This window comes from Mercenaria mercenaria, chromosome 17, assembly GCF_021730395.1.
Source record: "Mercenaria mercenaria strain notata chromosome 17, MADL_Memer_1, whole genome shotgun sequence".
Classification (NCBI taxonomy): domain Eukaryota; kingdom Metazoa; phylum Mollusca; class Bivalvia; order Venerida; family Veneridae; genus Mercenaria; species Mercenaria mercenaria.
Genome location: NC_069377.1, coordinates 70,998,657 through 71,025,874, shown reverse-complemented (window position 1 = coordinate 71,025,874; position 27,218 = coordinate 70,998,657). Strand labels below are relative to the sequence as shown.

At 35.4% G+C, this 27,218-nt stretch overlaps 1 protein-coding gene across 1 annotated transcript; it reads right to left on the bottom strand.

The window, feature by feature from the left end:
• Positions 1-626: 626 nt before the first annotated feature.
• Positions 627-26,119, bottom strand: LOC123536925 (degenerin mec-4-like). Its single transcript, XM_045320432.2, has 14 exons — positions 25,899-26,119; positions 25,014-25,150; positions 13,626-13,779; positions 11,410-12,080; positions 10,487-10,567; positions 10,174-10,265; positions 8,842-9,005; positions 8,096-8,185; positions 7,416-7,542; positions 3,735-3,810; positions 3,476-3,533; positions 2,227-2,333; positions 1,724-1,805; positions 627-1,110 (listed from the first exon to the last, which is right to left on the bottom strand). Exons 1-14 carry the CDS (start codon positions 26,022-26,024, stop codon positions 946-948), a joined length of 2,130 nt encoding a protein of 709 aa, XP_045176367.2. The 5' UTR covers positions 26,025-26,119; the 3' UTR covers positions 627-945.
• Between the last annotated feature and the right edge of the window lie 1,099 nt (positions 26,120-27,218).

Genomic DNA, 27,218 nt, shown 5'->3' with positions numbered 1-27,218 from the left:
TATTGCCGTATTAATTTACAAACTGGTTTTGAGGCCAACACATACCAAGTTGGTGGGAAATTTTAATTAAAGTATTATTTTAAAGCAGAAGGTAGGATAAGTAAAACATTAGGTTACTGTCCTTAGGAATTTAAGTTTATTAGGTTCGTCTATGAAAAAATAAGTTTCAGCTAGAAGCATTCATTTTTATATTTTCATCGACTTACCTAATGAAATTAGATTTATAAGTTAGTACCCTTATGTTCTCTGTATACTTGGCATTTGTTTCCCAGAAGGCAGAATTTAGTACTTTTATTTAACAGGTTAACATTCAAAACTATCATATATCTAGTTTGTATTATTACCTATTGGTGTTTAAATGTCAAACAAAGTTTAACAAGAACCATGTATATAAACATATATGAGCCGTGCCATGGGAAAACCAACATAGTGGCTTTGCGACCAGCATGGATCCAGACCAGCCTGCGCATCCGCGCAGTCTGGTCAGGATCCATGCTGTTCGCTAACAGTTTCTCCAATTCCAATAGGCTTTAAAAGCGAACAGCATGGAGCCTGACCAGACTGCGCGGATGCGCAGGCTGGTCTGGATCCATGCTGGTCGCACACCCACTATGTTGGTTTTCCCATGGCACGGCTCAAATAAACTAAACAACTCTACAATAGGAGTATAATGCGTAGTGCACAAGACCGTCACACAAGTACCCACATTTGCATGTGGAGTGCTCTTTGGGCGACTATTTTCTTAAAATGTGACTTTTCTTGTTGGACTTTTGTCCTTGTTTTTTGTATTAAACTATCCTTTACATTCGAAATTACTAACGTAATTCATTTTATTATATGCATATCAGTGAAGCTGCTAATTTCAGATCTTCTGGAATTCTTATTCTAGAATAGTCTTTGCTGATAAAGTGATTTGCTTAAACAATACATTATCATCTTTCAAATTTAGTTTTTTATCACTTGAACTTTTGTTGTTTTATTTGCCATCACTCTACCCCGTATGTACAGCACAATCTCCAGAAAAAGCTGTAGAAACTCCACTAGACTTAGTACAGATGCACCAAGAAACAGTCCCATTGCCCCGCCAATGTCTGACAGAAATCTAACGCTCTGAAACAGAGTGATAAAAATGTACCGTTATCACAGGATGAATTAAGACAGTGAAATATATTAATATAAATGTATTGTTAATACAGGATGGATTCGCGCTGAAATATATTAATATCAATGTATTGTTAACACAGGATGGATTCCCGCTGAAATGTATTGATATAAATGTACTGTTAACACATGATGGATTCACTCTGAAATAAATGAAGTTTACTGTTAGATAAGACCTTAAACTGTTAAAAGCTTTCTTACTAGAATTTAGCTATGCGGTTAGTCCTACCGTTTAATCTGTGTAATAACAAAATTCAATTAAATAAATAATACTGTTATCTGAGAATGGAAACAATGAACGGTATAAAGAGATATAAACATACTGGTACCTAAGAATAGAATACATAGGCAAACATACAGTTATCTTAAGTACAGAAAGAGGATGGGACAGTCTTCATTTTTACAGAACAGTAAAGCTTCTGTTTTTATGTGTCTAATAAACTTTAGGTATTTAATGTTTTAAAGAGAATAATAAGATTCAAGACGGTTGCCCTTCAATTGATTATGGTTTTTCTTTTCATTAATTTAAATATCATTCATCGGTGGATATTATGATACATACCTCATAAAGGGGTTCTTGAGATATTGTTTCATAATTCAGATCTTCAAAGTAGATGATCACCCGAAGAAAATTATTTCTGTACCTGAAATAAGGATTGCTAGATAAAATAAAGTTTCTTTTAAAATACTAGTATTCCATTAGATAAAACAAGTCTTCCATCATTAGAGAAAGGTTGTATTAGAGTGTCTACAATGTTCACCTGACATCACATCAACAATTATAGTGTATAATCTTCAAAATGATTCGAACACAATATGAACAACAGAACAGAAAACCGAGGCGGCTACGTCATCCACTCAAACCGAGGCGACGTTTCACTTAAAGCCGAAGCGGTGACGTCATTCACTAAAATCCCAGTCTACAACGACATTCACTAAAAGTCCGAGGAGACTAAGTCTCTCATTCACTTAGGGCTGAGATGACAGTGTCATTCACTTATAGCCTAGGCGACAACGTCAGTAACTTACTGTCGAGGCAAAGACATCGACTAAGAGCCTACTTACTTTTCATATTGCTCGTAAGTCAAATTGTCAATATTTTCACAAATATCGTTCAAGTAAGTGATATCTTTTGAACTGTTCTTCTCGCAGATTTCTGAGAGTAAAACATTCTGAAAACAAAAGTAAGATATGTCATGACAGTTACCGTAGTCTAAAAACTAAATTAAGGTATATCATAACAGCAGAAACACATTCTCAAAACCAGATTATGGTATTCCATGCCACAAAACTTTAAACTAAATTAAGTTATCATATGCTTGATGTCGTGTGAATGAAATATAGCCATTACATAATTTTGATAATACACAGGTGTTATAAAGCTTTGTCGTTGACGTCGTTTTAAGAATAGGAGATGTAAGTCGAATTTACTTGGTCTATAATAGGTAAAGAAAGAAAAAAAATTGGTGTTTCATCAGGAAAAGCTAACATGTGATAAAAAGAATTTAACATTTGTATCTTTCCACGTTGAATTTATTAAACTCATTGAATAAAATCGATAAAATGCTCGACAGAGCCTCGCATTTTATTATTCTATTTAAGTCGTTTAATGAATTCAATATAAAAAGAGACTCGTGTAAAACCCTCTATGTATATAATGAAAGTAACACATTTTGAAAACTATTTTCAGATTTGTCATGCAACTGTGCAATTCCATAGAGAATAATCAGTTGTCATGATATCATCAAAGTTATCATTATGAAACTGCTACACTGCTTTTGTCATAGCTTGGTATAGCTATAATTCCAACCATATGTAAAGCTAGAATGAACGACCCTGTGAAACGAGCTATAATACTAACTTAACAGCTAAGACTACCGTCATTAGCAAGAAGACATATAAATAAGTAAGCATGTTGCTAACCTCAAGACTGTAAAAACTGAAAGGCAAGACAACATCAGTTGGCAATAGCAACACCCACAATTTAATGGTACCCAGTTGACGAAACCTACAGAAACATTCTATGGAAGCACTGAACGCAATAATGCAAAACAATTGCAGATTCGTTTCCGCTTTTTCTATTTGATTGAACTTACTTAGGATATGTAATGAAAAACTATTTAAGTGTGCACAGTTATACAAAATAATACCGCTATTTAATTGTTTATTGTTTCTGCGCAGTAAAATTTAAATATGACAACATACTGTAACCTATTCCGTTTATTTTATCTTTACCCATAATAATTTGCATTAGTAATTAGAACTTTTCACTTGTGAGATCATGAGGTATAAATTAAAAATAACAGTTGTATACCATGTAGTCATGTGTCGGCCAATATCTTGAAGACATTGTTTTCTCAAAAACGACCTCTCTGAAAAAGAATGTTATGCGAAAACATGAAGTTGAAAATACCAGAAACCTCAATTGGTGTAGTACGAATGTACAGTTTTATTACCATTAAAGAAATAGTATATTGACAGTGTAAAAATACATTTGTAATTGCAGGAGAAGCTCACAAAATCCACAAAAAACCCCACAAAAATAAAAATAAAAATTGTAAAAAAATGCTTACTTGCAAGGTCCCTGACAGTCGCATTCATAGTTTCCATTGTTGAAACCAATGTCAATGTTTAGAAGACAAATCTTTTCTGCATGGATAGAAATCGAAAAAGTTTAAGAATTTCGTTTTATTTGCCCATTTTAAACACTGATGTTATTTATTCTGCAAAATAAGTTTACTAAAATGACAACAGGTAAAGCAATCCAACAATTTCTTCTTTATTCTGCATCTGTTATTTCAAACCGAAATTGAGTCTTTTACATGTTAACGTTTGCAGTTGCTGATTGTGTTATCAAAACTTACTGTAGCCATATCAAAACACTTATTGCAGCCTCTGCTGATTGAAAGCTTCTTTATTCAAACTTATTGCTGCTTTTGCTGATTAAGGGCTGCTTTATTAAAACCTATTGCTTCCTTTGCTGAATGAGAGCTGTTTTATCAAAAACAAGGAAAAATAAACTTTCTGCATCTGCTGTTTGAGAGCTGCACTATCATACCTTTTGCAGTCTCTGCTGATTGAGAGCTGTTTTAACAAGATGCCCACGGGCAACTTGTCGAGCCCGCCAACTGTCAAAAGGACTGGGAGTTGCACATGACACTCCTTGTCTCATTGAGGCAAACATTTATGCCAAATAAAAAAGAGATTGCAAAAAGTTACAATATAAGTTATGTAAAGTAACAACAAAGGGACGTAAATCTTAAAAAAAAAGATAAAAAAAATAAAAAATTCTAAGTCCACACAAAAATCCTGACCAGTAGAGATAGGTCAAAATTCACCTGAAAAGTGGTCTTGATTTTTCCCTACGACCAGTAATAAAAAGTTACGAATATAAGCTATTTATAGTAACAACAAAGGCAAGTAATTCTAGGATCTTGCGCATGACACTCTGTCTCATGATGATGAACAATTGTGCCAAGTTACATCAAAATCCCTCTATGCATCAAAAAGAAATGCTCCAGACAAAGTCATTCTTGTATCTGACATTTGACCTCTAAGTGTGACCTTGACCTTACACCTAGAGACCTGGTTCTTACGCATGACACTCCGTCTCATAGTGGTGAACATTTGTGCCGAGTTACATCAAAATCCCTCTATGCATGAAGAAGAAATGCTCCGGACAAAATTGTCATTCTTGTATCCTTTGACCTCTAAATGTGACCTTGACCTTAGACCTTGGGACCTAGTTCTTGCGCAGGACACTCCGTCTCATGATGGTGAACAATTGTACCAAGTTACATCAAAATCCCTCCATGCATGAAGAACAAATGCTCCAGACAAAGTAAGTCATTTTTGAATTTGACATTTGTCCTGTAAGTGTGACATTCATGCTAAATATAAACAAGATTACTCCATGCATGTCAAAGTTATGGTCCGGACAAACAAATCCGGACGGACGCACGCACGGACGCACGCACATACACCGAACAGCCATTTGGACAAATATGTCTTCGCTTCCGCAAGCGGGCTCGACAAAAATGTTTTTGCTGCCTCTGCTGATAGAGAGCAGCTTTATTAAAATATTTGCTGACTCTGCTTCTTGACAGCTGCTCCATTAAAAATGCAGTCTGTACTGACTGAGAGCCGGTTTATTAAAACTTACTGCATCCCCTCGTCCGAGAGCTCTTTTATCATTTTATTTGCTACATCTGCTGCTTGAGAGCTGTTTCATTAAAACTTATTGTTGCCCCTGCTGACTGAGTACTGTTTCATTAAACTACAGCAGCCTCTGCTGACTGAGAGCTGCTTTGTAAATATTTAATGATGCTTCTTCTGATTGAAAGCTCTTTTGTTATGATTATTGCATTCTCTACAGTGAATGAGAGCTGTTTTGTTATAACTTTTTGCTACCTCTGCTGATTGAGAGCTCTTTATTAAAATTTCTTGCTGCCTCCATTGATAAGAGCTGCTTTATTAATTAAAACGTATGGCTGCCTCTATTGGTTAGAGCTGCTTTATTGAAGCCTATCTGGATTGATAGCTCTTTTATCAAAACTTTTAGCTGCCTCTACAAATGGAGAGCAATTTATTTAAAACATATTGCAGCCTCTGCTACTCGAGAGCTGTTTTATTAAAAAATAAAACGCAAAGGTAGATTTCCTGGAAGCAAACAGCCATAGAGCCATGCATCTGCTGACTTTGAGCTGCCTCTGCTGACTGACAGCTCTTTTATTAAAACGTAGTGCAGCCGCTATGGATTGAGAGCTGATTTATTAAAATTTATTGCTGCTTCAATCTGTTTATAAAGATTCGTTATACTAAAACTCATTACTGCCTCTGCTGATATAGAGCTGTTTTCTAGTAAAACTTGTTGCTGCTTTTATCGACTGAAGGCTCTTTTATTATGCTTATTTGTGAGCTTATTACTACCTCTGCTAATTGAGAGCTCTTTATAAAACTTCTTGCTGTCTCTATTGATTAGAGCTGCTTTATTGAAATAAAAAATAGAAAAACTGGAAACTCAATTGGTCGCTCAACACGACAAAAATGAAAATGTTGCAGGCTCAGTTTGATTGAGCCTGTTCATGAATGGTAGTGGAAATGCATGCTACCGTCCACGCCCTTTAGCCCCGGGTTTAGCAGAACTCAACATTTACACATGCTACAAAAAACAATTTAGAGACATCCGCAGACGTTTTCACATGGAACCTTCAATGATGTACTCGCGTGTAATTCCATGAAAAGCGGCATATGGTCCCCAGTTTAAATAATGGGTTTGCTGATTGAGAGCTGTTTTTTTTTAATTAACACTTATTGCTGCCTTTATCAATTGACAGCTGTTTCAAACGCTGATAGAGAGCTGTTATCTTTAAACTCTCTCATGCTTCTGCTGATTGTGAACTGTTTTATTAAACTATTATACTATCCATGCTGTTTGAGAGCTGCAAAATCAATTTTTTGTAGCCTCTGCTGATAAAGAGCTGTTTTGTTAAAATGTGTTGTTGCATCTGCTAAAATTTATCACAATCTCTGCTGACTGAGAGCTATTTTATTAAAACCTTATGCTGTTTCTGCTGCATGAAAGCTGCTTTAGTAAAACTTATTGCTACCTCTGCTGATTTAGAGCTGTTTTATTAAAACTTTTTGCTGCCTCTTCTGATTAAGAGCTGTTTATTGAAACTTCTTGCCGCCCCTGCTGATTGAGAGCTGTTTTATTAATGTTTACTGCTGCCTCTGCTGATTAAGAGCTGTTTTACTAAAACTTACTACTGTCTCTGCTGACTGAGAGCTGTTTCATTAAAATAGAAAAAGTGGAAACTTCACAGGTCGCTCAACACGACGAAAACGAAAACGTTGCAGGCTCGGTTTGATTGAGCCTCTTCATGGACGGTAGTGGAAATGCATGCTACCGTCCACGCCCTCTAGCCCGGGGTTGAACAGAACACTTACAAATGCTTAAAGTACAAAAACAATTTAGAGACATCCCAGATAAAGTAATGAGTTTGAAAACTTACTGCTGCCTCTGCTGATTTAAAGCTGTTTTACTAAAACTTACTACTGTCTCTGCTGATTGATAGCTGTTTCAAAGGATTATTGCGTTTTACTTATTTAGTATGAGCCGTCAATGGCAGAGCTTAGAGTTTATCACATGTTTTCTTTCTGTTTCGCAAAACATGCGTGTTCCATGTATGTTACAGCAGAATGGTCAAAATAAAATGTATAAATCTAAGAATAAGACAAAAGTGGCAGTTTACCAGAGACAATAGTGGAGTTGCATACAGGTAATGCTGTGGAGTTGAGACTGATATCGTCCGGGGCGTCCACCGGTATACACTTACATACCTCCATTGTTTTTATGATACGACAAAACTGGTAACACGCCTGTGAATTAAAACAGTGTTTCATTCAACAAACAATCGCACTCTAATACATATTCATGATTTAAAGATGTTGGTCTGTCATATATATTTTAAAAGTAATTTGTTACATGTATTTCTGTGGATCCTGCATATTATTTTGAAGGCACATGTTTAATCTAAGTTTCTCTGTTTCTCCTATAAAATGTACATGTGATATGATATAATCTTAACAGCTTTACTTGCTACAAGAATATGAAAGGAATATTTCTTGTGGATGGACATTATTATGATTTCATATCAATTGCCAGTTTCGCAATGTTGGATATAAGGGTACCGATAATCAGATGGTAAGACAGAAGGATGATAAGATAATACGACCATACAGCATCATTATATCAAATGAAATCATACATCAGAGAGAAGGATTTCAGTCTGATGTGTTTAAAACAAACATTCAGTTACTGTGGCACATAATAATTTTAGTTAATTGAATCAAATGGTCTTTACCACTGTAATTAATTTTTACCACTGTAATTAAAGTGGAATAAAACAGATCTACAATTATCGCCTCCTACCGAAGTGCTGTATTTCTTTTTATAACGCTTTGCAAACTCTAGTCCTTTCACACAATCACTGTAAGGCTCGCCTAGTCTGGATAACCGTACCTATTGAATAAATATGATATCATTTTATCACATTAAGTTCTTATTTCTTTGATCTAGAAAATTAAAATGTTGAGCAACATCTGTAACTGATGACTTATCTTAAGGGTTTTGATATGTTCATGACTGTACTCATTGTCGCTTTTTATATGTCAATATATCATATCTACTCAGTTATGAACATTACAAGGTCGTAACCTCAACGCAACAAAGTCGTATCTCTATATTAATTTGTGATAAGATACGATTTTGTTGCGTTGAGGTGACGAGGTGTCATGAAGTATAATTAGAGTAAAAGGTATTCATTACAAATCAATATGTTCCATCTAATTGATTAGGCATTGGTAGTTGTTTAATTGCAGTTTATTGCACTTCAGCGCAGCAATATGTATGATAAAATTCAACAATGCAGTAATTAAAAACCTGTTTATCTTCATCAAAGAGCTTATTTCAATAAACATTTTGTATCCAGTAGTGTAACTTAATTATTCTCCTGTTGCTGTCTAATTGCAATGTACCAAGGCAAAGCAAAACACGGCGATAGATTATAGCAAAACTGTCTATACCTTCACCATTAAAGTATAAACTAATTTCAATGAACAGTGTCAGGTTTGAAAAAGAGATGAAACAAACAGGTAGATAGTTTTATTGATACTCACCAATTTTAGACCAATATTCGTCTCAGTTCCTGGCCCCAACGTGAGGCCCTCATCTGTAGGTAGCGGATAGGTTCCGGGCTCATGTAACACCAGACGAATACCGTATCCAGTGGAAAAGTTAGAGACATATTCATCGATCTCTAAATTCAATGTCATTTTGATGCCTTGCAATCATAATAAGAATTTATTGTTAGTAAGTAAAGTATTTAAATGTTGGAACAAGAACAGAAACAACGTTCAACAGGAAAAACAACATTAAAAGCACGCAGGCACCTATACAGGATTCCACACAGAAATGTTAAGCCAACAAGACTAACGTGTAGCAAATGAATAGCATCCCTTCATACAGAAGAAATGCATAATTTGTTTATATTAATCATTATCATTATCATTATCACTGTTGTTGATGTTGTTATCATTATAAATGTTATCATTGTCGGTTATAGTGGTCGTGATATTTATGTTAGAAAACAACTGACATTGTTTCTTAGGGCTAACATACTCGATCAAGAGCGATCATTCACAAAACAGTTGTACATGGAAACTTTACTAAAACAATACTGCAGCCTTTGAAATTCGTCAAAAAGTAACTCATATGACAACACAGTTATTGTACGCTGATTGTGTCAAATGAGTTTACAACTAACACATAATGAAACTACCCACGGTAACATACACTTGTAATGAGTGTGTGTGTGTGTGTTTGGGTTTAACGTCTTTTTCAACAATTTTTCATGAGTATCTCTTATCTAGTTACAGTGAACACCGACCCTTCGAATTCGCAAAGGAATTAATGAGAGATCCGAATCAAGGGAATAGAAGGAAACGGTCAAAAACAACATGAATAGTTCGAGTCAGTCATAGTGCTCGAGCTATCGATATTCGAGTGAACGGTGCTTTACTGCATATGTTTATATATGATACTTCCTCCTTTATCATCATTAAATACTTTTTTTTAGATATATCTAAGATACAAAAGCACATGATTATTACTCAGCCAAAAAGGAAACAATCAGTAGTTTAACAATACGAAGATTAATTTATCGTGGGATGGACACATATCTCGGAGATGACACTGTAAAGTAATTGCCATATGAACGGTGTTTTACTGCATATATTTACTGTGCTGTATATGTTCACAATACAATCAGGCTGATGCCTTATCTAACTATTTTTAAGAAACTACCTACGTTATCATCATTAGATACCCTTTTAGATATATCTAAGAATATTTTATTATAAAATACAAAAGCACAAAATTATTACTCAGCCAAAATGAAGGGGCAGTCAGCAATTGAATTATGAGTTTAACATTACAAAGATTAATCCTACCGTGGGATGGACCGCTTCTCCAGGCCACATATCTCGGAGATGACAGAGTAAAGCAGTTGCCATATTGAGAGGAGGTGAAATTCTGAAACTTCCTGAAATGAAAACATGAATGCAAGTCTTAATGATTTAGGTTAAATATAATTTCACACTAGAAGAAGAGAAAGCTTAATGCACCCGTGTTTCTAGTCTCTATTTCCATTTTAGTAACGATTTGTAGAGACTGTAATCAAGTTCCGCTCTCACAGCACATAGAATATTTATAAAAGCTGAAAACAATGATAATTGTTCTGGTAACTGATTATGTAATACATACGTCACATTTTCTAAAGATCCAGCAAATGATGCTGACATTATCAAATCTTCTTTCTGGTGGCCCATCTGTCGTCTGTTTTCTCTGTCAACGAAAAAATAAAGATATATCTGTATGACTGTGACTCAATGCAGACTTGGAGCGCCGGTATAAATTACAGTCTCCGGTACATACCGGATTAACTAAATTTGAACGAAAATATCTTAAATGTATATATTTTGTAACCATGGTGTTACTAACCCTAACCTTTAATCAGTATTTTATGCATATTGTACACTAAATGCATGCGGACATGCAAAAATATGCATATTTTTGCCGTGCGCTAGAAATGATAATCACTTTCGGGCATGCGCAGAAGACCGCTCCAAGTCTGCAATGAGTTACATCGTATCTGTATACATGTTCTCTATCTGACCTTTAGTAGCATTAAACTACGTCATGAATTTAATGAAAGTAGCTGAATAGATCTTCAAAGCCAAGGTAGCGTTGCGGCAGCAAATCCTTTCTTGTACATTAAAAAAAAACAACTAAAGGTTGAACAACGCTCTTGCAGGTAATTTCATATTTCGTATACTATCCATTTACCTAATAACGTTATTTTAACATTTTATAGAATATCAGACTTTCATAGACTTATATTCCCATCATGAACTATATCTCTACCAAGACAAAATGGAATTGTTAGTTTCTATGTAAGAAAGTGCGCTTCTTTAACTACAACAGATTTCGACCGAACTCTACAAATACATACTAAGACTCAGTAGAGTAACCGAAAACATAATGCTATAGACAAAGGACACGGACAATGAAAACCAAAGATGAGGCTCTTTATATTTTGACTACGGTTTAGGCTTACATTTGATTTGGTGGCATTGCGTGTATACATATATGTACTAGTAAATAAAGTCAATAAAAAATTAACATACATGCTCTCATTTTTGAAAACGGTTCTGAAGAGTTCTACTCTTTCATCCCACAAATCTTTCTTTGAAGATAACTGTGAGTACAGGTAGACGTTTGGATCTGACCATTCATTCCAACTGTTTTGGTAACTATAGTAATCATAACTACTGTACTGGTAGTAGTAGTTCCAGGAAAGCCACCACTCGTAGTCATAGTAATACGAGGAAGTCGAGTCATACCAGGACTGCCATGAGTCAATTGATGAGGACAAGGCACTCCCTGCTGATGAAACTAGTGACACACCTGCTAACGGCAATGAGCTTGTCACTGAAGATAAAGGGTCTTGTAAACCTCTGGTAACTGATGACAAGATAGCTACTCTTTTACGTCGGCGAACTTCTTTATCTAGAAAAGCTGGTGAAAGCTGCTTTTCGGACAAGCCGTGATCCAGTCTTGAAGCCTTTAAATTGAAAATGTCTCTTTCATGTAAACCACTGTTGATGCGCTCTGATTTGTCATCTTTAACTACAGGTGTTGGCTGTATTAAAGTGCCCATGTCTTTGTCTAATTGTCTACTTGTTTTATCGTCATCGTGTAGTATTGCAGCTTTCCTTATAGGTGTATCCTCATAAGTATCTTTAGCACTCACTTTCATTTCCTTGTTGACACTTCGTTTTTTCCTTGAAGTTGTGTTCTGAAAAGTAACAAATGTCCATTACTAGTTAATGTAAGAGTCTGTGAATGGTCAATCAATCAATCAATCAAGATTTTTTTCAGAGTTTCAATTCACAAGTGCATATCTAGCAAACCCTATTATTAATATATATATATAATAATGATACCAATGTCATATATAATGTTCTTGTGCTGAGTGATGAAGATTAAAACAATACCTTTCTAAAGCAAACCATCAAAGCCAATAATAGTAGACTCGGTTTTAGTGAGTCTGATAATTCATTCTGCAACGCCCCTCAGACCCTTAGCTTTGGCTTAAGCGGCCCTTTATCATATAGTTTACAAAACAGATAAAACAAATAAACTCAATGACCTCAAAGGATCGAAAAAATGATATATCACTGGGAGAAATTTAATGACCGCCAAATGGCACTTAAGACTTCCTTTGAGATTAAGATTGTTAGTACAATTTATAGCAAACTTGCATGAAAGCAAACAACATATCCGAGGAAAATGTTAATATGTACTGACTGAGTCTGTTCATCATGAGACCTAACATAGAGCGCAATACATAACGCCTAACACCGACTTTGGTGGAATTCAGTATAAACACATGTGCTTGTAATGGACTCTATTATCCCAAAGGGCAATATAACAAATGAGGTATGTTGCACGGCTTTGATCCTGACATTCTTTGACACGCAAATATGGACTATGTAAATGAAATTGGACGAATTCATTCGTAATTTATTCGTATTTAGAACAGAGCTGCCGACGCCCCTCTCATTATCTATCAAACTTACAAGAAACATAAATCAAGGTGTAGATAGAAGAACTTGCTTGCTTTGTCAACAAGAAACAGTAAGAATGTTATGAACGTCCGTCTGGTAGAGTTTTTGGCATTCGTTTTCTCTGACATGCTAGTTTTGTTATGACTGAATGCTTTAAATAGATCAAACCTTACGATTCATACTAAGAAAGTATTGTTAAAGTAGTTTTTATCAATTTTTTAATGTTGGAAACCCAAACTGTTTCGTGTGTGTGGTTTGTTTTTGCTATTAAAGGTAAAAGTCTAACTAAAAGCCATTTTTCTCAAATGAGCAAACCTATCTTGTTTTACTTTTTTTATTTTAAAAGATTGTAATGTACTGCATTTAGCAATTTGAACAAAATATGTCAATAAACCTCTTTAAAAATAATTTTTATATGTCATATAAGGTATTTTTCATTTCAAATTAAATGAAATCCTTTTAAGCTGACTGTATGACCTCCTAATGTTTCTAATTCTTGTCAAGTCTGCTTAAGTATTGAGATACATTCGACTTACAACTTATACATAGTTAAAATCAAATACTAAAACGATAAAAGATAAGGCATTTGTGCTTATGTTGGTTGTTTTGCGTTTGTTAAATATAAGAGCATGCAAGAAATTTAACACCATGACCTATGTCTTATTGGCTATTGTAATTCATTGGTCGAAGTCAACAAATAAGCAAAATGTTCAGATAATTCTGCCCGTTAATGGAAAATGTCAGATCTGTCTTTACGTATATCAGAAACTCACCTTGTTACCCTCAGCTAAAATTTTCAGTAAGGCCTCCGACATATTCAGCTTGGAGTTCCTTACTGGATTCATGTTGCATATGGATATAGCAGGAAAGTTAATTGAATTGAATTCCAGAGAAACACTCGTTTGGATCGGGTATGAATAAAACGTTCTGAAATAAAAAAGAACAAAGATGAATCTGAATTTATGTAATGTTTATTGATATTTATATGAAGGTTTTCTCTCTCTATTCTCCAAGAAGACGCAAAACTCGTTCTCATCGTGTTCGACAAAATGGGAATATCAAATGTTATTGGCAAACTGCTTCTTAATGTTGCGTTCTTCATGATTCCCCAAAAATTCAGTAAGAACCTGGTTCCAATAATATCTATATACGTACATATCCATTTTACGAAGCTGCGTCTTTGATTCAAAGTTATACGCAACATTTTCTTAGACCTCATATTAATTCGGAATCCGATCATAAACGCAACTTTCTAAAATTATCTTTTATAAATAAAGGAATCGAGATTATTGATTAACCTAGTATTTTTAGAAACCAGTTTGTTGTTAACTCTATTCCTAAATATTTCAAGAATTCGGAAACATCTGTTATCTGTTACAAATATAATAAACCAGTTAGAAACGTTATATTTAATTACAATAAAATTATCTCGGATTTAGACATAAAGCTTAATGTTCCAGACAATTGCAACTGTAAAGAATCTAAATACTGTTACCAGCCAACCGGCCATATCATAACGGGTAATTTTAAGATTTTTGTCCAAAATATAGAATCCCTTCGTCTATTAACTTTGAAAAATATCTCTCTGAAATAATTCAGTCTATTGATGACTATGCTAAAAATGATGTCGGAAAGAAAATGCCGACCTGAACGCTCTTACTGAATGGAAAAAGAGTATTTCTAAAATCATAAAAACTCGAGTAAAATTTTATGAATCAAACCTTCCTTATTCCTAAACTCAAGTTTTCACTTCGAAATTTTAAGAAAGCTTTATATAAGTTACATACGCATTTTGTTTTAACTCCTGCAGACAAAGCTTCAAATAATATAATTATCATCTGACGCATTTCCTACACAGAAATATTACAAAATGAACGAAAACTTATCAGTTATCGCTACAAGATGAGAATACTATTGTAAAAAGTCATGTAGATCAATGTATGAGTATAAATTTTAATGTCGCACTTGACGACAATCAGATGAAGCTCCCTACTCTTTATTGGATCCCTAAACTACACGAAACTCCATATAAAGCTCCATTCATTGCAAACTCAACCGTATGTACTACAAAAAATATTTTTCTATTTTTCTTACTGCAATAAAAGACCACGTACAGAAGTATTGCTCCAAGATATATGATAACTCGGGGGTTAATCTGTTTTGGACCATCAAGAACTCTGGAGATGTGTGTGTGTGTGTTAATTGAGAAAACATTTGCAAGAGAAAACGTTAATTATCTGGCATGCAATGAAACAAGAGCATGTTTTTTCTAACGGTAAATTTAAGAGATACACCCTATGGAGTTGTGATCAGGTTTGTGAAGCTCTAAGGTTTCTATTAGATAACATAATTATCAAATTTGGCAATAAAACTTACAGACAAATAATTGGTATCCCGATGGGAACTAACTGCGCTCCACTCATTGCTGATTTATTCTTATACTGTTATGAAGTGCTTAGTTTGTCCTCTGAGACACAATTTGAAATTACTGAAGCTTTTAATGGAACCTCGAGGTATCTTGATGATATTTTAAATATTTTTCAGAAATGGTGAAACACATTTACCCAAAAGAGTTACAGCTTAACAGGGGTAATACATCAAATTTTGAAGCGTCATTTTTATGTCTCCCCCAGGAGACATATTGTTTTTGCCCTGTCCGTCCGTCCGTCCGTCCTTCCGTCCGTCCGTACGTCACACTTCATTTCCGAGCAATAAATGGAGAACCATTTGACCTAGAACCTTCAAACTTCATAGGATTGTAGGGCTGCTAGAGTAGATGACCTCTATTGTTTTTGGGGTCACTCTGTCAAAGGTCAAGGTCACAGGGGCCTGAACATTGAAAACCATTTCCGATCAATAACTAGAGAACCACTTGACCCAGAATGTTGAACCTTCATAGGATGATTGGCCATGAAGAGTAGATGACTCCTATTGATTTTGGGGTCACTCCGTCAAAGGTCAAGGTCACAGGGGCCTGAACATTAAAACCATTTCCGATCAATAACTAGAGAACCATTTGACCCAGAATGTTGAAACTTCATAGGATGATTGGTCATGAACAGTAGATGACCCTTATTGACTTTGGGGTCACTCCATCAAAGGTCAAGGTCACAGGGGCCTGAACATGGAAAATCATTTCCGATCAATAACTAGAGAACCACTTGACCCAGAATGTTGAAACTTCATAGGATGATTGGTCATGAACAGTAGATGACCCCTATTGATTTTGGGGTCACATCATCAAAGGTCAATGTCACAGGGGCCTGAACATGGAAAACCATTTCCGATCAATAACTTGAGAACCACTTGACCCTGAATGTTGAAACTTAATAGGATGATTGTACATGCAAAGTAGATGACTCCTATTGATTTTGGGGTCACTTCATTAAAGGTAAAGGTCACAGGGGCCTGAACATTGAAAACCATTTCCGGTCAGTAACTTGAGAACCACTTGACCAAGAATATTGAAACTTAATAGGATGATTGGTCATGCAGAGTAGATAACCCCTAACGATTTTGGGGTCATTCTGTGAAAGGTCAAGGCCACAGGGGCCTAAACATTGAAAACCATTTCCGGTCAGTAACTTGAGAACCACTTGACCCAGAATGATGAAATTTTATAGGATGATTGGTCATGTAGAGTAGATGACCCCTAACGATTTTAGGGTCACTCTGTTAAAGGTTAAGGCCACAGGGGCCTGAACATGAAACCATTTCCAATCAATAACTTGAGAACCTCTCGACCCAGAATGTTGAAACTTCATAGGATGATTGTTCATGCAGAGTAAATGACCTCTATTGTTTTTGGGGTCACTCCGTTGAAGGTCAAGGTCACAGGGGCCTGAACATTGATAACCAGTTCCGATCAATAACTTGAGAACCACTTGACCAAGAATGTTGAAACTTCATAGGATGATTGAACATGCAGAGTAGATGACCCCTATTGATTTTGGGGTCAGTCTATTAAAGGTCAAGGTCACAGTGGCCTGTTCATGTAAAATCATTTTTTGGAAATAACTTGAGAACCACTTGACCTACAATGTTGAAACTTAATAGGATGATTGGACATGCAGAGTAGATGACCCCTATTTATTTTGAGATCACTTGATCAAAGGTCAAGGTCACAGGAGCCTGAACAGTGACTTGAGAACCACTAGACCAGGAGTGTTGAAATTTAGCGGGATGACTGGACATGCCAAGTAGATGATCCCTATTGCAGCCAACCATCAGTGTCTCTTTGACTTTCGCTCCTGAACCCTATTGACTTCTTGCCTATAGGACTTTGCACTGGGGGAGACATGCGCTTTTTTACAAAAGCATATTCTAGTTTGGACTTGGATTTAAGTATTGTGAATAATAACCTAGAAACAAAAATATATGATAAAAGAGACGATTTTAATTTTGAAATTGTCAACTTCCCCAACCATGATGGAGATGTCCCTCGAGCAACATCGTACCGTGTCTATATTTCACAACTTATTCGTTTTGCAAGAGCTTGCCCAAAGTTAGAGGATTTTAATGATAGAAATCTTCGTATCATCAAAATATTATTACAACAGGGTTACCGTTATAATAAGCTACGGATAGCTTTCAGTAGATTTTACTACAAATCGTCCGAACTGTTAAAGAAATATAATACTAACTTTAAAACACTTTTAAAACTTGGTATTACACACCCGGAATACTATGGATTTAGTTTATAAAATTCGGAAAATTAAACATAGTCCTTATTTTAATTAGATATTTGTAAAATGTGTTAAAAGTTTATCAAAAGAGGATACAATGCGAACATCGTGAAGCACAGTGCATGTTTGGTGATTGACCCCTCTACAGTTAATCGCTACGCTTTCCTATTTGATGGTGCGATGACTAATAAAGTGTAAGACTCCTTGATGCTTTTCTCCTAAATCCTACATAAAACGGACGGAGGGAGTGTAATTTTGCCTTGCAGCTTTCTTAGTTGTGCCCTTAAAAGTTAGATTTTTGATGTTCTGACTTCAGACTTGTTGTTGAGTACATTGGTGTAATTTTACCTTAGATTTACCATAATTTTATGTTTTACTTAAAATAATCTGGTATTATTTCACTAATGTTAGAGCCTTTCTCAGCGGGGAATAATTTTATTTACTTTGTGTTGTCTAACGCAGGGTAAGTGCGAGGTTGGCATGCCCTAAACGCGTTTAAACCCCCAGTTTCCTTTATATAGGTTACTGACCGTTCCAAGGCGGTGCCCCTATTTTTAACTTGTTTTCTCTCCGTCTTGTATTTTTTGTTGCGTATATTGTCTTGTTTGTTGTCCGCTTTCTCCCTCCTCACTCTCCTTATCGCCCCATCCGTTTCCCTTTCATTTGCGCTCCCTTGCTTTGGCATCCCCTCCCCCTTTACATATGAGTAAGTTATCGTGCCCACCTTAATTTTGCCTGCCGGAATCCTAAGGCGGTGCCCTATTGTTGTTTTTTTTCCTGCTTATGTGTGTGCATTTGTGTGCTTGTGCGTTTGTGTGTCTTGTGCGGTGCCCTACAGTGTTGTTATATCTTACTTGTCTGTTTATCTATGTAAGTTAGTTTTGTGTGTGTGTGTGTGTCTGTGTGTGTGCGTATGTGTGTATGTGTGTTTGTCGTCTGCGCTGCTGTGGTTTACGTTGTAGGGTAGCTGTGATTAAGGAACGTAGCTTTCCTTTTTGAATATTTTTTGTTCCACTCACCTCCCCGCTCCCAACCCCCTACACTTTCCTCCCCCTTTTTCTATATTTTGCATAGAATTAAGATGTACGTGTTGGATATTTGAAGCATATCTTTCCGTTATAGCTTCTTTTTGTTGTGGGCCTACTTTGCAAATGCATGGCTCTGAGGCTGTGTTTGTGGTGCTCTGTGCTTCCGAGAAATCTACCCTTACCTATTATCTTTTGTTTATACAAGTAGCATAGATACATTAACTGGAGTAGCTTATACGTAGAAGTATTCAATGTATTAGCAATTATTATTATAAAACTCGTTTTGATTCAAGGAATGATAAAGACTGTACTGGATAATAACAAACATGTAAACATGGACAAAGATTCAATATAACACAGCTCCCTTGAAATAACAACAACAACAACGACATTTATATAGCAATTAAGCAATATACAATGCTTCTTTTTTGTGTTAAGATTGACGTCTTGATAACTAAAATGTGGAGAAAAGTGGACGTTCAGTCTGGGCTCGATCCCAGAACCACTAACTTACAGGGTGGATGTTCTACCAATTGAACTTACCGGCTGTCTGTACATAGTCTTTCATTCTTTGTACTCAAGCCCTTTACACTGACATTCTCTCCCGTTATATTGAAATTTATACTCGAAGTTCCACTGAGACAGTGAACAATGTGAACATGATCTCGGAGCATATGCACGGCCCCACGTTGGGTGCCAAAAGTCGAAAGGACTCGGTCTGTGGTCCCATCGCATACAAATCTAGCCACAAAACTAACTGGCTGCCTACACATATTTTCCTCGGTTAGATAATCAAATCCTATCCTATACCGTAATACATGTAAAACACAAAATTGCTTATGAATAATATCTAAAAAAGAAAACGTAAACAACAGGACCATGACGGTCCTGAATCGCTCACCTGTCCCCACATGACCCAGTTTTGAGTATGATGTCGTTTTTTGTATTATTTGACATAGTGAACTTGACCTAGATATCATCAAGATAAAAATTCTGACCAATTTTCATGAAGATCCATTGAAAAATATGGCCTCTAGAGAGGTCACAAGGTTTTTCTATTATTTGACCTAATGACATAGAGTTTTTGAAGGCACGTGACCCAGTTTTGAACTTGACCTAGATATCTTCAAGATGAACATTCTCACCAATTTTCATGAAGATCCCATGAAAAGTATGGCCTTTAGAGAGGTCAAAGGGTTTTTCTACTTTTATATCTACTGACATAGTTTTTGACCTCACGTAACCCAGTTTTGAACTTGACCTAGATATCATCAAGATAAACATTCTGACCAATTTTTAAGAAGATCCATTGAAAAATATGGCCTCTAGAGAGGTCAAAAGGTTTTCTATTTTTAGACCTACTGACCTAGTTTTTGACCGCAGTTGACCCAGTTTTGAACTTGACCTAGATATCATCAAGATGAACATTCAGACTAACTTTCATACAGATCCCATGAAAAATATGGCCTCTAGAGAGGTCACAAGGTTTTTTCTATTATTTGACCTAATGACCTAGTTTTTGATGGCACGTAACCAAGTTTCAAACTTGAACTAAATATCATTAAGATGAACATTCAGACTAACTTTCATACAGATCCCATGAAAAATATGGCCTCTAGAGAGGTCACAAGGTTTTTTCTATTATTTGACCTAATGACCTAGTTTTTGATGGCACGTAACCAAGTTTCAAACTTGAACTAAATATCATTAAGATGAACATTCTAACCAATTTTCATGAAGATCCATTGAAAAGTATGGCCTCTTGAGAGGTCACCAGGTTTTTCTATTTTTAGACCTACTGACCTAGTTTTTGAAGGAACGTAACCCAGTTTCGAACTGAATCTAGATACCATCAAGATGAACATTCTGACCAATTTTCATGAAGATCCATTGAAAAATGTGACCTCTAGAGTGGTCACAAACAAAAGTTTAAGCACGGACGACGGACGCCGCGCGATCACAAAAGCTCACCTTGTCACTTTGTGACAGGTGAGCTAAAAAATGAAATACGCATGTACGCATTGCTTTTGCAGAAAGTAGAATCAGGAGAGAAACACCATTAAGAACAAATACAAATATCAAAGCAGCTCAGTTTTAGTAGGCTTTTAAAAACTATCTATCACTGAGTGTTCCACCTGTCACAAATGACACAGTCAATGACAAAGTCCAACTGTAAACGTGCTAAACATGCGGTGTGTCTAAAACAGCTGGGTCATAACCTATTTTAATACAACATTTTATAATCTTAGCAAATACACTTTCAAAGTTAACATGACGCTGAATTGTACTGGAAGGAAAGTTGGGATTCATATTTCGACTTGTTTAATCTGCATTTAATAGTGTCATTTTCGTACCTAAAGTTGCATTGGGCTGAATTGTCAATAAGAATGTAAGACAGTTTATATAAACCGTTTCACGCTATGAAACCTCTTGTCTCTGCGTGTCTTCAAATTACCACGAAACTTAAAACCATATCTGAATTTCGATAGTAGAATTTAGTAAGGTATTTACACAGGTTATGATAGCGGTAACTCAGTTGGAGGCGTTGAATGGTGATATATTGTTCAAATTCATTGCAGTTTTCAACATTATTCTTATTCTCTCTAGTAAGTCCGAGATATTTAGATTTAAAAAGATGTTGTCCGGGGTATATCCCTATCCAGATGAGGGGAATGAACAATAATCAAACCAAACACCGGTATTAGGGGGCGTGAGAGGTGTTGCACTTTTCATTACCTTTCATGAACAGATTCAGTCAAACCGAGTCAGATATTTATTTGCTTGGTTGCATTCCATGCTTTCAAAAGATCTTCTAATAGATTTTATAAACAATTACAACAACAGTCTTTAAGTGACGAGTGGTGACCGTAAAAAGTCTTCCCATGCTTGGATTCAGAGTTGTTATATTTTTCTGGTCCTTTGGAATCGTAGAGGCATTTCATTTCTATGTAATAGGTAATAGAAACGGGACATAAGGGTGTTGCACACACATTTCAAATACCTCTCATGAACATACTCAAAGAAACTGAGTCAGCTATTATTTTGCTGGATTGCATTCTATGTTTTCAAAGGATCTTCTTGTAAATTTTACCATCTCTTTTGACATAATAAAACTAATATTGTTAGATATAGAGAGATGCACATCACAAAAAGAAGGCACTGTATCCATATTGTTAGATTTAAATGAATATAGAGTACTACATATTTTTGACAATAAACGGATTATCCATATCAAGAATGTCATGAAGATGGAAATATTATTGCATCTGGTACTTAATATAGTAACAGACGTGCACTGAATTAAATTTATATGAGCAGCATGAGGCCGATATTAATGTGCATGTGAGCTGGTGTACCAGAGTTTTACTTCCACTGAAGGTTACTTCCACTGAAAGAGGACAAGTATCTTCAAACTAAAATTTATGTTGCATAAGAAACGTGATAAATTAACATTATTTCGCTAGCTTTCTCTTTTAGCGTGGTAACAAAAGGCTTACACATGAAACTATGAGCCCTAGAATGCACAGATTTATAACAAATGTTTGGAAGGAAATTACCTCAACGTCACCAGATAAACGTTGACGTTCCCGCGCATTACATGAACATTCAATGACGCTATACAATAAAATTATTTTAATCTTTATTTTTTCAGTTAAACAGTTAATTTAAATAATACCAATAAAAAGGTTATAAAACAGAGCTAGTGTACCTAAAGGCGATATTGGCATACTAGACCGGTATTAGCCCGAGGGCTTAATACCTATATGCCAATATCGCCTGAAGGCATACCAGCCTTCTCTTATAGCCTCTAAGAAATCACGTCTGCTTACATATCTGGAGAAAGGCTCAGAAACATATTTGCGACAATGGGTCATATGTAAATAACAATTTCCTGTTGAAAAGCTGCATTCCGAAACTTAACGTAAATGTTCTTGATATATTTACAAACGTCGGAAAAATGTCTGACTATGCCAGTAGTAAATATTATATTTAAGTAATGTTGCATCTGCAATAGCAATCGTCTTTTGAATGCACACAGTTTCTTACGTTTTTATTGACAACACGACCCAATTAAACTTCAATCACAAAAATGACACTGATACTGATCATGAACCCCAACATTCCTTCTAGTACATTATAGGTTAGATTATTTTCCTGCTAGGTTTATTTACAAATTGCCCAAAACAATGTATACATTGTCATCAAAGTAAATGATTCCTAGGAATATATTCAAAAGTATAAAATAAGACTGGAATAATTGAGTAAATGCATATTAATTCGAAGGCAGCCTCCACTTCAGAAAGCCAAACTAAGTGATAACAGGGAGGGCATTAATTCATGCTGATGAGAAACATACAAGGCAAAATGTACACAGAGGTTATACTTTCCAAATAAAATACTTTCCAAATAAAATACAAAACGTCCCTTTAAAAGCACCAATATAATTTTTAGGCCTAAAACATTTTTGTTTGTTTCTGGTAACATGGTTTATTTGCTTTTAAAAATAAAAATTTATATGAGAACTGGCAATATTGATAGTAAAGTGTGTTCAAATGCATTAGAATCAGCTAAAAAAACTCTTGAAGGATTTCGCAGTCTGACAACGAAAGCATCAAATTCAATATCTGAAGGATTTTTGTAACTACATTCATAACAAAACTATTTTTTCCGAAATCAATATCTATATTACTAATGTCATGGTCTACATTGCAATAGGAAACTTTTGAGTTTAACTAACAATGGCAATAATTTCAAGATATTAGCTTTGTATCACGTTCAGTAGCCTAGCAGAAATATTTCGGTGATAATTTTCCTATTTATAAACGAAACATATAGGAATAAATTTCTTAGTAAGATCATTTCATATCCGATGATCATAGTTTAAAGTCAATATTTGATTTAAAAAAAAAATGCTTTCAAATTTTTTAGCACGGACAGCAAATCATTTAAAAGAAAAATCGGCAGGGTTTGCATATGCATGGATACTAGAAAAAATAATTGAATCCTATGATATATAACTGCCTCATCAACTTTGATCGTTGCAGTCTTTAACTCATTGCAAAAGTATCATATCACCCAACGAACGAAAACTAAGATCAAATGCACAGAAGACCAAAGTAACCATTGGCACATGAGATATTAAATCAAAGGGGAGTATTATTCATGTATATAATTCATGTTGAACTAATGGAAAATTCCGTTGTAATTTAACGGAGAATAAAAATTAATACGACATAAGTAGGGAAATGTAATTGGACATCCATGCCGAAATAATATCTATCATGTGCTCACTTATCGGATATAAGTATCCGTCCCGAGGGCACCTGTGCTTTGGGCGGTAACGATGTTTGACGAAATATTTTCTTGCAAATCGTATACAATAAGCTTTTTATTTTGACGGATTATTTTTCTTGCATACTGTACAGTATTTTACAAATAATAGAATAAATATAGCAAATAGAATTACTTTCTTTGTAGCACTCTTTCTTATAGTAGAGTTTGTACACAAAGCGCGGGAAAATAACGTGCGTAAGCAGATGTGACGTCATGTCGTTTCAGTGACGCACAATAACAAAGTTCCACTTAAGTTTTATCGCTGGTACCGTAACGGTATGTTCTTATCGTAAAATAACGTGTTTTGAATCGAGAAATATACTATAAGAGATGGAGAGAAACTATCAAGGTACCTAGATCTGGCTGATTTTTTCGTATTTTACATAAACAATATAATACTTAATGCATGAATCGCTAAAGAGTTGTAATTAACAGCACGTGAGTCGTCTTCTTGCATGGAGGAGAGGGAGGATGTGGGTTGGGGGGGGGGGGGGCAGATTGGTTTTGCCGGCATGGGTAAAATCGCAGGAAACGTCAGTCCGGTGTGCAGGAAACAATTTTCTTGTAACTAACTGAATATCACATTCATAACAGGCGTTCATAGGTGGCCAGGTGGTCTAGTGCTAGTACGACTGACCGTCAATCCAAAGGACTCGGGTTCGAATGCTATTTAACACGCCTTTGAACGTGTTTATCATGAAAAGGGCACAATATAATCTGGTATAAGTGTAACAGACTGAAAATACTTCAGGTCTGACCTGGAATCGAATCCGGGACCTCTCAAAGGCGGACACTCTACCACGCCGCTATAAAAGCTAGCTCGATAGCAAGGAAGTATCCGTGCACCCTTATACTCTACCCTACTACACAAGTATAATAATTCATTACAGATATAAGAACCTCTGAATTTTTAAAGTATCATGGTACAGAATCAATGACACGTCTGTCTTACTAGTGCAGCGATTACATTAATATCTTTATCAATAAAACATATTTTACGAAGATATCTGACATGTCTATATTTTGACGGATAAGTCGAACTGATCCGTTCGCTTACGTCGCTGTATTTCTTTGCACTTCAATAAATAAAATCGGTTTGAACTGAAAATCTTACTTAAATAATCCAGACAGCTGCATCACAAGAACTGAAAACGTTCCAAGAAACAATAAGCACCATAACGCTTTCACGGCAAGCTGTCGTGAAGATATTATCTTGGGAACTCCATGCAGGGAACTCGACTCGACTAGATCCTGTATAATAAAAATGAAATAAATACAGTAAAACAATGTGTCCATTGTGTAGAAAAGTAAATGTTATATTCTGGAAAATAAACTTCCAAAGCCTTATTCCGTAAAAAAGTATTACACGAAATAGCATAGGATTGATTCAAACATGAATCGGGGATAAGGCAATATTTTCCCAGAAAAAAAAAAATCGACAGCAAAAATAAAAACGTTCTTGGCTATAGACTGCGAAAACAAATCCTTACCACTGCACGTAAATGGTCTCTCAAGGTTGTTTGCATACATAAATACTTTGAAGTGTTCTTGTTCTCATTTCACAATATTTAAAGTAAAGCGTCAAGTACGGAACCTAGTCCGACGACTATAAATCTTTCTGATAATACGGTAAGTGTGTCTTCAATAAAACCTATTTTCAAATTTATTTAAATCAAATCGTTTGCTGTTGTTGCTATGATTCGTGGCCATATCAATTTGTATATGTTCGTTTCTTGCTCATACCGTGCCATGCTGAGTCCTTCTTCGTGTTTATTTTGGTCGATCTGTTACTTCTATGTTTTAATTGCCTTGCGGCAACTGTAAGATCTTTATCTCTTTCTCTGGAAGAGTCCAAGGAGCATCCATACCAAGTCCATGAACTTGGACCAAAAAGTTTCAGGGTGTCATTTACAGAAAATGTAAAATGACGGCGTGATTTGAGCGGTCACAATAGTACAGCAAAAACGACCTACACGTAAATATAAACAGTCAATCTTACCTTTAGAATTTCTTTAAAACTTTTCTTCCGTTCTTGACTATCGGATTTAAACATTTCCTTAATACCTGTTACACTATTATGATCCTTCTCATAATTAATACTATTATGACACCTTTCGACCATCATAGAATTGTTATATTATCAAATATAGTTTAAGATAACGACAGGCTATAAATTGCAAAATATTTCACAAAACCTTTTAGAATTTACAAGTACACAGTTGTCTGGTTATTGCGTTTCTGTTTTTTTCTAGAACAGCCGCGTGTTTCTATTGGTGATATCTATTCACCATGACATGCTTGTCCCAAAGCGACACAGAAAAAATGTTCAATGACGTTGTTTGTCTAAAGGGTTATTAAAATCATAGCCGAGACAGAAATGTTTATTAGAGATGATTTTATTTATAAAATATGCAATATCAGGGAACAAATTATTTTTAATTGCAACTGGACTGACAGCATTTAAACGATATAACAGACCAATTAACGAATCAATCTAGCATCATATGAATATGTCATTATTATAGCCTTGTACGGATGACGAAACATATGTTCTATTATGACTAACAATGCTTTAATCATCACAACGATATAATGTTGACGTCACGTCGACGTGATATTTAGCGCCATGTATACATCTAGAAATAACGCTTTCAAATTTGATCAAATGTTTTACTTAATAGCATGTTTAAAACGAAATGTCACATTGGACAACTGTCTTGATTAATTTACACATATATTAAGTTGGTTATTCGCTTTGCAGAATAATTTGCCACCCTTCTGCGACCAAACTGAACTCTTCCGCAAGTCGTATTACCATTTCCGGTCCTGGCGTGCATAAACAACGAGCGTGACGACCTAACAGTTGGCGCCATGCACGCGCGAAGAAACAGTTCTGTCATATTTGATCTAAAGTTTACAATAAAATTCATATTAGAATTGAAATAATTTATAGCAAAACGTTGTTTTAACACTATTTATACACTCGGGCGGTTATACGTCGTTTGAAATAATTCACTCCGGCCGCGCCCTCGTGAAATTATTACGTCCGGCGTATAACCGCCCATCGTGTATAAATAGTGTTAAAGCACCGTTTTGCTACAAATCATTTCTTAAATATAATAATACACACGTGTGATAAAAGCAACATCGAAATTTTACATGTCAGAGAGTCGAAAGAACAATGAGCGTATGGATAAAATTCAATTGTTCGGTAAAATTACCAATAACTACTTCGTCACACTTGTATCAGAACTACTAGTATTGTGAAAGGTTAAGTTTTAATACTACGGTTATAATCTAAAACTATCAGCCAGAGTTT

What these genes read in the sequence shown, in the direction of transcription:
- LOC123536925 (XM_045320432.2), bottom strand. Translation starts at nt 26,024, where the DNA reads ATGATGGTCGAAAGGTGTCATAATAGTATTAATTATGAGAAGGATCAT. An exon ending in CAGCTGTCTGGATTATTTAA is followed by an intron (nt 13,780 to 25,013) that starts GTAAGATTTTCA and finishes TTTTTATTTCAG; the next exon opens with AACGTTTTATTCATACCCGA. An exon ending in CTCAAGAACCCCTTTATGAG is followed by an intron (nt 1,111 to 1,723) that starts GTATGTATCATA and finishes ACTCTGTTTCAG; the next exon opens with AGCGTTAGATTTCTGTCAGA.